The 13,436-nt window shown below is 49.9% G+C and overlaps 1 protein-coding gene across 1 annotated transcript; it reads right to left on the bottom strand.

Moving 5' to 3' along the window:
* Positions 1 to 7,870: 7,870 nt before the first annotated feature.
* LOC148292747 (uncharacterized) lies at positions 7,871 to 9,222 on the bottom strand. The gene is made up of 2 exons (XM_088244154.1): positions 8,592 to 9,222; positions 7,871 to 8,521 (listed from the first exon to the last, which is right to left on the bottom strand). Exons 1-2 carry the CDS (start codon positions 9,054 to 9,056, stop codon positions 7,871 to 7,873), a joined length of 1,116 nt encoding a protein of 371 aa, XP_088100280.1. The 5' UTR covers positions 9,057 to 9,222.
* Positions 9,223 to 13,436: the final 4,214 nt, after the last annotated feature.

The following is a 13,436-nucleotide window of genomic DNA, read 5'->3' as shown; positions in this document are numbered from 1 at the left end:
GAGCACATGGAGGAAGAGTACAAAAACAATAACAAGAGAGGCCCCTAAAAAGCACCACAACTCAGCTTAGAACCTGACAAAGAAACTTCTATGACCAAACATAGATCTTCAGGCGGTGCAAGGTCAAAATCAAAGACAAAATGCCTAATAGGGCATACCACCAACGTCGCTGCTACTATCATTGTCGAAATAGAGACAAAAAATCATCTACCAAGTATCATAACTCTCCCGAAGAGAGACCCAATCTAGTGTCACTATTATTGCCGCCACTGAGACAAAGACACCACCAGTCACCTAAAATACTGCAAAAACAACCAAACAAAACAAACACACAAACAGACCTAGATCCAAACAGATCAAGGCTAAAAATCCAAAATCCAAGTAGATCTGGGGAGGAGAAGAGGAAGGAGAGAGAGGGGCTAACAAGAGCCCCTAGGAAAGTGGAAAGAGAGGGAGAGAAGATGAGAGAGAGGAAAAAAGATAGGAGAAGATGGGAAGAGGGGCAGTGACCACCTCCCCTAGCTTAGGGTCAGCAATACTTAGTTTTATTTAATATACAAAGCGATAGTCTAAACTATAAGGAGAATGGGGGTTTCACACTACCAAAGTGCCAAGGGGGTTCGAATATGAGACCATTAGTCTATAAATCAACTCTTTTTTTTCATTGGGCTAGGCCTCATTAGCCATTAATACTTAGTTGTGTTAAAATTGGCATACACTTTTAATACAATGAATGAGAAGGTCTAATGGCTAAATTTTATTGTTTTGTTGGACATTGTACCCAAAAAAATTTGTTATTAGAGAGATCTTATTGTTAGAAACTAGACATAAATATGAAAAAGTATTGAGCATAAATAATGACATGTTTACTTGGAATTGGGGAGAGAATGAATGGGCCCGAGATCATTTTCCCCTAATCAATCTAAGTAAACACATGAAAATTTAGGAGTATTTACCTACATTTTCTTATTAAATTAAGATTTTTTTTAGGAGAACAACTAAAAATGTATTTAAGGGCATTATCTCCCATTCTTTATGGGAAGTTCTCTCATATTCCTTGTTTGTACCATATCTGACCCTCCACTCGTACAACGACACGTGGATCTCATAAACTCGCCCAAGCACCCAAGGCCTCGGACAATCGGCATAGGCTACTGATGATATTGTCTCAAAGCAGCAAAAGATCATTACAGGGCCCAACACAGCCTACAATCGGTATCCCCTACCGATTCTGCAGAATCAACCTCGAAGCACCCGCCTGAAATATCTAAGGACTCGTGTCAACCTCATAGGGCCCTCCCACGAGTCCCACATCGAAAATGAGCGCTAAGAGCATACTAAATGCCCTCTATAAGTATGCCCCTCCCACTACAATACAGGGGTAAGACTTTTCAGCTTGACTTTTATACTTCTATATGGTCAACAGCAAGAGCTCTTAAAAACAATCTTACTTGAGCATCGGAGGGTCTTAGGCTGGTTCCGCACCGGTTCCATAGACCTCACGAGCTTCGCTTATCTTCTATTCAGGATCAGCATCCAAGGACAGGAAGAATCGGCATCCAACACCCAATCGATCTCTTGATCGTCCATCCCACCTGTAAGTTGCACTCATCTCTATCTATTCCAGATTATGTGCCAACAGATTGGCGCCGTCTGTGGGAATCGCTTATCGATCAACCCATATCTCAAAACAAAGAACTCTGAGACCAAAAAATGAATCCATCGTCGGCCCTCCCTACCGATGGCCCCATACTCGGCCTCGTTGGCGAGCCGAATCCAACTCCCTTGCTTCAGACACCTGCTCGACCGACCACCCTGGAGGCTCGGATGGAGACCCTACAGCAGGATATGGCAAGAATGCAGGAGCACAACAATGTTCTCGCCTCCAAACTGGATGACACCCAGAGGCAACTGCATCAACAACAAACACTCTCCGCCCAGTTGCAGAACGATCGGGAACCAGCCACACAGCTTCGGCAGGAGAAATCGTTTAAAAGCGTACGAAAGCCCACTTTCCAGGATAGAGGGAAGCAGCAGGCCGCGAACGGACCAACTGTCTCCCGAAGACTGTTCGTGCCCACTCCGAAGGAACGCCATCCCGAATATCGCGTTTATTCTGATTGTCGCGAGAGGATCAACGATCGGCGCAGGGAACGGCAGTCATCACCCATCCAGGTCCGGGCGAAGCTAGACGATCCACGCCTGGAGGTACTTGGACCAAAATCCCCCTTACGCCAGAGGTACGGCGCGATCGGCCTGGAAGAGACGGACGAATCAGATTATGTTCCAACATCCCCAGGAACCACAATCTCATCGGCAGGGCCCTCTGCACGACGCCACAGCCACCGATCAAACCAAGACAACGATCGGCGAAAAGGAAATTACGAGAGAAGCCCCAGCCGAACGGCAGACCAAGGAAGGCGAGGTCACAATACTGACCAACGCACAGGGAACCGAGCGATCGAACCCTTTGGTGACGATCTTCCATCTACCGATCCGACTATTCGTCTCCTCCTACAGAAGATGACTCGCATCGAGAAGGAACAAGACCAGGCTCGGACACCAACATGGGGAACGGTACAGCCAGGGCCGTTCACCAATCGAATCCGGACATTCAGACACGAGAAAGAGGTCCAAGCACTCCGCATATCGTTTTATTCGGGGGTCGAAGATCCCGTTACCCACATTCATACCTTCCAATCAGCTCTGGGTTGCAAAGGACTGACGGACGAAGGCCAATGTTTGCTATTCCCCTCCACCCTGACCGGAGCCGCTCTGAATTGGTTCTATCGGATGGAGCCAGACACGGTCGACAATTTCAATCAGTTGAAGCAAACCTTCCTCAACCATTTTATGATTCAGACCGATCGCCTATATTCCGCCAATGATCTATATACCGTTCGGCAGCAAGACGATGAGCCGTTGAGGGAATATGCGGCTAGGTTCAGCCATGAGTACTCCAGATGTCCGGAAACTGACGACAGGGCGGCCTTCGGTGCCTTCAAAAGCGGCCTTCGGTCGTCTCAGTTTCGTTATTTGGTCCACAGCAGCAACTGGACCACCTACTCCGAATTAATGAAACAGGCGGCTATCCACGCCAAGGCTGAGCATTTCAACTCCAAGGGATCGGCTTCGACCCCAATAAACAAAACGGCGTTGACCGATCAGCCTCCAACGCAGAACTACGACCGATTCCCGGTCGACCGATCGGCAAACCAGGCCCCCTACCGAACGGCACCCCCTGTCCCTGCTTTTTCCACTCAGCGAAACAAGCGGAAGGACAACTTCCGGGAACGGCAGGACAACAACAAGAAGGGCAACCACAAGGGGAATCGGCCAGACGAAATCTTCACTTTGCTCAACACCACTTATGAGCAAGTTCTCCTGACCGAAGGGGATATGATACCGAAGCCGAACAATCGGAAACTCCCTCGCCAGAGCGAAAAAGACACCGGTGTCTTCTGCCGGTACCACCAATACAACGGCCATGATACGGAATCATGCATCGCGCTGCGCAAAATCGTTGAACGCCTCATCAATGACGGAAAGCTGGATCAGTATTTAAACACCAAGCCAGCAACGGATAACTCATTGAATCGGCAGATCAATATGATCAGTGGAGGGGCGCCTATTGCCGAAGCCAGCAACCGATCCGTTAAAAACTACGTTCGTGCCGTACGGCATCCACAAATCCTCAGCGTGGCGGGAGGACGCAATGACAAAATTCAACGCAACGGTTGGGAACCTATCACCTTTTCTGAAGAAGAAGAGCGAGGCATCATCTTCCCCCACTCTGATCCTATGATCATACGGGCTGATATATCGGATTTCGACGTAGGCCGAATCCTCATCGACACCGGCAGTTCGGTCAACGTGCTATTCGCCGACGCTTTCAACGCCCTCGGCGTGGACCCTCGGCATCTGAACAAGGATATCACCCCTCTCCTGAGCTTCTCTGGCGACGTGGTTGAACCAATCGGCAGTGTCCAGCTCCCGTTCGCTGTCGGTACCATCCCCAGACGAACGGTCCTCTACACCCATTTTCTAGTGGTCGACTGCCCAACGGCATACAACGCTATCATCGGCAGGACGGCGCTCACAAAAATGAAGGCCATGCTGTCACCACACATGCTCCTCCTCAAGTTCCCCACACACGCTGGCGTCGGCCAAGTGCGAGGGGACCAATTGAGTGCACGGACGTGTTACGTTTCGGCAACCAAGGAATCGGCAAGGGCTGCGCTTCGCGAAACATACTCGGTCGCCACCAGCTTGGGCGTACCGAACGGCAGGGGGACGGACAAACCAGATGACCCCCGAGATGAGACTGTAACCCCGCAAGCGCAACCCGCCGAAGATTTAGAACCAGTCACCCTCTCCGAAGCACAACCGGACAGACAAGTTCGAATCGGTACAACCTTGAGTCCGGCACTCAGGGCCGATTTTATCACCTTCCTGCAAACCAATGCAGAAGTCTTCGCCTGGTCATACGACGATATGCCCGGCATCGCCCCGAGTGTCATCAGCCACAAGCTCAGCATCTGCTCCACTTTCAAACCCATCAGGCAGAAACGGCGGGCCTACGATGCCGAACGGTATGAGGCAATGAGGCTCGAAGTAGACAAACTGAAGACCATCGGCTTCATCCAGGAAGTAACCTACCCAATTTGGCTGGCAAATTCGGTTTTAGTCAAAAAATCAAACGGCGCCTGGAGAATGTGTCAAGACTATACCGATTTAAACAGGGCTTGCCCAAAGGACAGCTTTCCTCTGCCACGGATCGATCAGATGGTGGATGCCACGGCAGGCCATGAACTTCTCAGCTTCATGGATGCATACTCAGGCTACAACCAAATATTCATGAGCCCTACCGATCGCGAACACACGGCATTCATCACCGACAAGGGACTTTACTGCTACAACGTCATGCCGTTCGGCCTGAAGAACGCTGGGGCGACATACCAGCGATTGGTCAACAAAATTTTTTCCGACCTCATTGGCACCTCGATGGAAGTCTATGTGGACGACATGCTGGTCAAGAGCAGAACGGCCGATTCTCATCTCCACAACCTTTCGCTCATGTTCGGCGTCTTAAAAAAGTACAACATGCGCCTCAACCCGAGCAAGTGTGCCTTCGGCGTTTCCTCGGGCAAATTTCTCGGCTTCATGATCAGCCAACGAGGAATCGAGGCCAACCCTGAAAAAATCAAGGCATTACTCGACATGCAGGTCCCGAAGACACAAAAGGACATTCAGAGTCTGACTGGGCGTGTCGCCGCTCTAGCCCGGTTCATCTCCAAGGCTACCGATCGGTGCGCTCCATTCTTCAAAGCCCTCAAAGGAAGCAAACGGCAGATTGTCTGGACTGCCGAATGCGATCGCGCCTTCCAAGATCTTAAGGCCTACATGAGCAGAGCACCCCTATTATCCACTCCTCTCCCCGGCGAAGAACTCATCCTCTACCTCTCGGTTTCGGCAACGGCACTTAGCTCTGTGCTCATTCGCAAGCCGAACGGCATCGAACTCCCCATTTTCTACATTAGCCATGCTTTGCAAGACGCTGAGATTCGGTACCCCGAGCTCGAAAAACTCGCCTACGCTCTCGTCCTTTCAGCACGCAAGCTTCGGCCATACTTTCAGGCTCACAGTGTTACCGTCCTCACCAATCAGCCTCTGCGCCAGATACTCCAGAGACCGGAGACATCCGGTCGGCTAGTCAAATGGGCCATCGAGCTCGGCGAATTCGACATCCGCTACCACCCTCGTCCTGCCGAGAAGGGACAGGCTGTAGCCGATTTCATCTCTGAGTTAACCGCGTCCGAGGGGCCAGTTTCGAAGGACGCCGCATCCGATTCATCTTCGACGGTACCAGTCGCCCACCCGACCGAAGGAATCTTTAATCCGTCAATTCCACTTTGGACTCTCTACGTGGACGGTTCGTCCAACCGACAGGGCAGCGGAGCCGGCTTGGTACTCAAGGCCCCTGACCAGACAACCATCGAATATGCCATCCGATTCCAATTCCGGACTTCCAACAACGAAGCCGAATATGAAGCTCTGTTGGCCGGCCTTCGGCTCGCTAAAGAAATGGGCGCTCAGCAACTCAGGATCTGTAGCGACTCACAACTTGTCGTGAACCAGATACTGACTGAATTTGAAGCCAAGGACACTTCGATGGTTGCCTACTTGACACACGCTCGCCGATTGCTGCACCACTTCACTGCGTACCAAGTTCAACAGATCCCCAGATCCGAGAACAGCCACGCCGATGCTCTATCACGCCTTGCATCAGCGATCGACGACAACATAGGGCGCCGTGTGCCGATCGAGGTCCTCACTCGGCGCAGTACCACCGACCTCGAAGTACATGCCGTTCGGCAGGATCCAAGTTGGATGGATCCTATCCACGCCTACCTCGCCAACGGCACGTTGCCTGGCCCCAAACCTGAAGCAACGACTATCCGCCGCCGATCGGCACGATACCTCCTTCTGAATCAGATTCTCTATCGGCGTGGTCACTCCTTACCATTGCTTCGGTGCATGACCCCGCAGCAGGGAAACTACGTCCTACGAGAGATTCACGAGGGGGCCTGTGGGGACCATTCTGGGGCTAGATCATTGGCTTTCAAGACCATTCGGCAAGGGTACTACTGGCCGACTCTCCATGCCGATGCCACCACCCTGGTCCAGAAGTGCGATCAATGCCAGCGTTTCGGCTCCGTTCCAAAGCTGCCTGCCGAACCACTCTCTCCGATTGTTAGCCCATGGCCCTTTGCCCAATGGGGTTTAGACCTCATCGGCCCTATGCCCCAGGGCAAGGGACAGGTCAAATTCGCCATCGTCGCCGTCGACTACTTTACCAAGTGGACCGAAGCCGAAGCTTTGGCAACAATCACTGCAGCCAGGGTTGAACATTTCGTATGGAAGAATATCATTTGTCGATTCGGCCTCCCGAACGCAATAATCACCGACAACGGAAAACAATTCGACTCCTCTCAGTTCCGGCACCTATGCCACCGATTTGGCATCAACCTGTTCTTCGCCTCCCCAGCACATCCGCAGTCGAACGGCCAAGTCGAAGCAATCAACAAGATCATCAAGAAGACGCTGAAGAAAAAGCTTGGGACAGCTAAAGGAGCTTGGCCCGATCTCCTTCCGGAAGCGCTATGGGCCATTAATACCTCCTATCGACGGTCGACTGGCGAGACGCCATTTTCCCTTGCCTTCGGTTCCGAAGCCGTTGTTCCAGTCGAGATCAACGCACCATCGTGCCGAACGGCATCTTACGAGCCAGAGCAAAACGAAGCCCAGCTCACTCTCAACCTGGACCTCATTGAGGAACACCGTTCCCAGGCTCAGCTTCGGAATGCCGCCTACAAACAACGGACTTCCCGCTACTACGACTCGCGCGTCAGACGCCGATCGTTTAAAGTAGGGGACTGGGTACTACGCAAAATCTCCCTCGCCACCAAGGACTCCAACGACGGCACCCTTGGTCCATCTTGGGAAGGTCCTTACGAAGTTGTCACCATCTGCCGCCCAGGCACTTACCGTTTGCGTGGTACCGATGGTCAAACCCTCGGCCACCCTTGGAATATAGAACATCTCAAATATTACTACAAGTGAACGCCCCTTCGGTCATCAACTTTTGTAATCGGTTTAATTTGGAACTCCCTATTCTATACATACGGCACTACCATTCAGCAATATTATGTCAAACATACTCTACATACGACATGCGCACATACAGAATTAAGGGACATGGCACATTAACCCGAAACAAACTGAACATTGATAAATAAGGGGCCACAGAAGGGCCATCTGTCTTTACAATACGCCGTTCGGCACGCTCAAAAATGTTAAAAACAAAAGTCTACGAGGTGGGTGGATCGGCTTCGGTCGCTACAACATCGACATCAGCTGACGCAGGCACAGGATCAGTCGACGGCTCGGCAGTAGACGTAACGGCAGCCCTCGGCCCGGGATGACCTTCCTCCCCACTGCTTGAATCGGTGTCGTCGGTTTCCTCGGCCTCGGCATCCTCGCCCTTGTAGGCCTCCACCATCTCTTCGGTCACCCCTTCCGGCAGCGGTGGTGGATCCCGGAGGAAGTTCAGGTTCAGCTTCTTGTCAGCATTATACCGTTTGACTCGATAGAGAAAGTCGTCACATTGCTCCATGACCTCTCTATCCACCAAACGTGTAAACTCCTCCGACGATCGGTAGTCCGCAACGGCCTTCGCCTTCTCCTCTACTAGCTCCCTGGCATGCGACCGCTCGGCCGCATCCATCGCCACCTCTACCGCTGCCTTCGCCTCATGGGCAGCCATCACGTCCAGCTCGGCCGCCGCCAGCTTCGACGCCAGCTCAGCAATTTTCGCCGCATTCTCCTCGGCACGCTGGTCCGCCTCCTGCAGCATCTTTCCGGCATCAGCGATCTTCGAACGGCCCTCTTCAAATCTCTTTTGGTACCGTTCGGCAGCATTCACAGCTCGCTTCGCGCAGAGCCACATGTCCATATTAGCCTGCCACACCAACGGACACATTCATACATGCCGAATCAGAGTATCCTTAAGCTACAAATCCTACACTTACCGCTGCTTGGAGACGGAAGGCCCGACCGGTTTGTTCACGCAACGTCTTCGTTGACAGTTGCTCCAGCTCAGCCAGCTCCATCTGAGCACCGTCAATCATACAGTTGATGAACGGCACAGCCTTCCGAGGACACGCGATGTTAACCGGTCCCTCCTCTCCCTCCACCTCATCATCAGGGATCAACACCGATGTCCCCTCGTTCGGGCCCCTTGGCCGTTTCGGCAACGGCGTCACATCGATGGGACCCTCGATCTGCCGTTTGCCCGTCATTTGGAGGTGAGCCTCCCGAACGACCTCTGCCTCCGCCGCCCTCTTCTCCCTCCGGCGGTCAGCCACCGTCTGCTCATCAGCCGACGTCCCTCCCGCTGGCCCTGCCGTCTTTCTCTTCTTCGGCCCGGGGGACTGAACCTTCTTCGTCTTTGGCGCCCCTTGCCCCTCCAGACGCCTCCTCGTCGCCTCGCTCATAGGCCTCCCTCCTGCCACTGCAAAACAGGAAAAGCACGATGTCAAAAAGGAAACGGCAGCATAGAAAAAAAAAAAACACCGACCCTGCCGAACGGCATCTCTTACTTTGCCTTTTTTCTTCTTCCTCTTCCTCCTTCACCCTCCGATCGTGTTCGGCCCTACCGATCAGGCCTGCCTTGAACAGATTCCGGAAGTAGAGCAGCTCCTTACAAAACCGATCTTCTTCGGCAATCTTCGCTCTCACCCTCTCGATTGCTTCAATCTCTCTGATCGGTGCGGCCGGCCGTTTCAAGGACACTGAAACCAAAATACCAACGGTCAGTACCCAAAAAAAAAAAAAAAAAAAAACGGTCAGTACACACACAACACTATTAACCCTGCCGAACGGCAGGTTCTACCCTACCGACTGTCTGGAAGGACGTAGGAATCCTCCTCTCAACGATAACTCCGGGTGCCGATTCCCAATCACCGGAGACAATCACTCGACGCTTGCGCCACGTCTTTTGAGAGCTCGGCACCCCCACCACAAAGTGCCCACGCTGCCCTGCCGAGAGACAGTTGGACTGAACCCACCCTCCATGATCGGCACTCTTCGCCCTCGTCACACTGTACAGCTGGGCGAACTGTTCGTAGCTTGGCTCCCCCTCACCGGCCAAGCTGAACGCCGTGATCGTCCCGAGCAGCGTAATCCAAAAATTTGGGTTATACTGCCCTGGCGCATAACCGATCGCCGCCAGGATCTTCTGCACCGAATGCTTTAACGGCAGCCGAAGGCCATGCTTAAACACATCTGTGAAGAAGACCACCCCCTTGTCATTGTCACTTAGCGACTCTAAGGGCTCCGGAATTCGCATCCCTACCGATTCCGGAATGTTGTACTCCGACCGAATCTTCGCCAACTCGGATTCGGTCAGTGTGTTCGGCTCTAAGTCATCTACTCCGAACACAGGTTCCGTGGGCTTCGCCATCGGGATCCGTTGCCTACCCCTGACGACCCTCAGCACCCCTTCCCCGGGAACGGCAACAGAGACACCACCCCCATCGGCCTCACGACCCGAGGTCGAAGGCTCATCACCCCCAGGCACCCTCGTTGAAGTACCCCCAGCCTCGGCACGCCCTCCTGCCCCCTCCACTATCTCACAGCTCGAAGAGCTCGCAGATTCAGAACTCCCACTCTCTTCGGCAGAACTCCCCGAGGACGACTCATCCTCGAATGCCCTCGGACTACGCCTACGCTCGGATTCGGTATCTGACATCTACAAACAACACACGAACGTACACTAAGGGCTGTGCTAGAATCCAAATCCTATTCTACCTCCTAAAAACACTACGTTCATACGTGTTCATGCGTGTTCATGCTTGTTCATACATTGTTCAAACATAAATTCTTGCAATTCAACACTTTGATCCATGGGAATACGAAAACACGGCAACATACCTTGTTTGCACGGTGGCTCAAGTTCGTCGGAAATCGCCTCCGCCTTGTTCAAACTTGCCGGAAATCGCCTGCTCAGCCTCAGCACGGTTGCCGGAAATCGCCTCTCACAAGCTCTCTTTGCTCTCAAAATTTCCAAGTATTTGTACTCTCGTCTTCTCCTCACATTTATAAGGCCGATTTAGCATCGGGAAGCGAAGCGACGCATCGGGATACGAAACGACGCGGCTCTTCACAGCCATGCCGACACGTGTCACGCATGCATGGGAGAGACCAAACGTCAGTTGCAACGCTTCCAATCCTCGGAGACGCTTCAACTTCCCGAACGTGGCAGATCTAGCCACCTTCGAGCACAACTCCACTAACTAACGGCAGGCGCACATTGATGAGTTCTCACTCACCTCTCGTGCCGAACGGCAGGCGCACATTGATGAGTTCTCACTCACCTCTCGTGCCGAACGGCAGGCGCACATTGATGAGTTCTCACTCACCTCTCGTGCCGAACGGCAGGCGCACATTGATGAGTTCTCACTCACCTCTCGTGCCGAACGGCAGGCGCACATTGATGAGTTCTCACTCACCTCTCGTGCCGAACGGCAGGCGCACATTGACGAGTTCTCACTCACCTCTCGTGCCGAACGGCAGCCGCATATTCATGAGTTTTCACTCGCCCCTTTGCAACAACCGGCACATCATGCCGTCTCCTATCCAAGCTCACTCCCTTGGGCACTTGGGGGACTACATACCACCATCGGCAATTATGGGACCATTGTGTCCGGGTCAGAATGCCGAATACACATTCAAGTCCCCAACCGAGAAGCTTCTCAATCGGCAACTTGGGGGACTACTGTTTGTACCATATCTGACCCTCCACTCGTACAACGACACGTGGATCTCATAAACTCGCCCAAGCACCCAAGGCCTCGGACAATCGGCATAGGCTACTGATGATATTGTCTCAAAGCAGCAAAAGATCATTACAGGGCCCAACACAGCCTACAATCGGTATCCCCTACCGATTCTGCAGAATCAACCTCGAAGCACCCGCCTGAAATATCTAAGGACTCGTGTCAACCTCATAGGGCCCTCCCACGAGTCCCACATCGAAAATGAGCGCTAAGAGCATACTAAATGCCCTCTATAAGTATGCCCCTCCCACTACAATACAGGGGTAAGACTTTTCAGCTTGACTTTTATACTTCTATATGGTCAACAGCAAGAGCTCTTAAAAACAATCTTACTTGAGCATCGGAGGGTCTTAGGCTGGTTCCGCACCGGTTCCATAGACCTCACGAGCTTCGCTTATCTTCTATTCAGGATCAGCATCCAAGGACAGGAAGAATCGGCATCCAACACCCAATCGATCTCTTGATCGTCCATCCCACCTGTAAGTTGCACTCATCTCTATCTATTCAAGATTTAGTGCCAACATTCCTTAACTTAACGTTGTAATGAGGTTCGCAATATGGTATAGCTTAGTTGGTTAAGCTCTTTTGCCTTCATCTATGTGGGTAAAGGTTTGAAACCCCAAAACAACCAATGAATATTTGTGTAAAATCTCCCTCCATCAATCACTTGTACTTATTTTAAAAAAAACTGTTGTCATGAGGTTGTCCATTGTATTGTTCAATTTGCTCTCTCTTGTGACATTGTCATTTATCGGGTTACACAACCTCCTGAATTTAATCATGGGAGATTCACTATTATACCAAATATACAAATATAGGAGCCCAAATTATAAAAAAAAAACTCTATATGAAATGAATTTTAGAAACACACCAAAAACCCATTTACAACATAACAAAAAGGCTCTTAACTTCTTTTAAATTGCAAAATTGCCATTGATTTCTTAAAACGAACCCAACCCCAAAACTTTATAAAAAAAAAGCCCAAAACACTCAATAGGGCATCAAAGTAATTTAATAATCAAAATTAAATTTAATAGGGCAAGTTGTCATTTTTGGGCTTTTTTGGGTGTGTTTATAGAAATTAAATGGTGTAGGGTTTATCTATATTATTAGTGTTAAGAATGGGTATATGACTAAATATCTCTTTAATCATGGTGTTTTTATTGATTGTAACTCTTTTTAATTATTAATACAATATCATTCTTAAGAAATGATATAATTTATTCTTTTCTAGACACATGGATGAATTTGTCCAGAGTTAAAAAATAAGCATATATATTTAGTGAGGTCTCTCAACATCCGAGGAAGATGGAACCATGAAAGTGCTATGGGTAATTTGGTCAATCTCATTCTCCCATCAAAAAAATTTCGGGGGGGAAACCTTGTTTTTTCAAAAAATACTCGGCGGGTGAAATGTTGGTTTCCCGCTCTGCTATTTTCTTCTAAAATATTTGAAGGCAGACAAAACAAAACGGCTCAGGTTTCAAAATGACCAAAGCATCCCCACAATTTGGTCTTGTTGTGGCTTGGAGGAAAGCAGACTCTGGGCCCATCCAACAACCCAAACTTGAAAGAGTAAAATTGCTTCGGTTGCTAAGACCATCTCCAGTCATAGCGCTAAATGTAGTCCAAGACTAAATATTTAGCCCTCTAAAATATTAAATTTTTTAAGAGTAGTACACGGCTAAATTTTTCCATCTCTAGCCATATATGGCTATATTTTAGGGTCCTTCATATTTTATTATTTTGAGGAAAAAATATGGTACAACACTCATACATTCTACAACTATATATTGTTTAATTAAATTAAATTACTATTTAAAGACAATATTTCATATATGACACGTATGACCAAGAGTTTTTTATATTTTTTTTAACAACACTTGAAAACACTTAAAAAGGTGACCATATTTATAAAAAAAAAAAAAAAGGGTTTCAATGGTTTGACCTCCAATGGTCATGACCAATAATTTTTTATAATTTTTTTTAAACAACACTTGAAAACACCACATTTATTAATATTAATATTTTTTTTTA

Source organism: Prunus avium, chromosome 7, assembly GCF_965620075.1.
Source record: "Prunus avium chromosome 7, drPruAviu1.hap1.1, whole genome shotgun sequence".
Classification (NCBI taxonomy): Eukaryota; Viridiplantae; Streptophyta; class Magnoliopsida; order Rosales; family Rosaceae; genus Prunus; species Prunus avium.
Note: the sequence above shows the minus strand (reverse complement) of the source record. Positions and strands in the feature narration are given on the sequence as shown.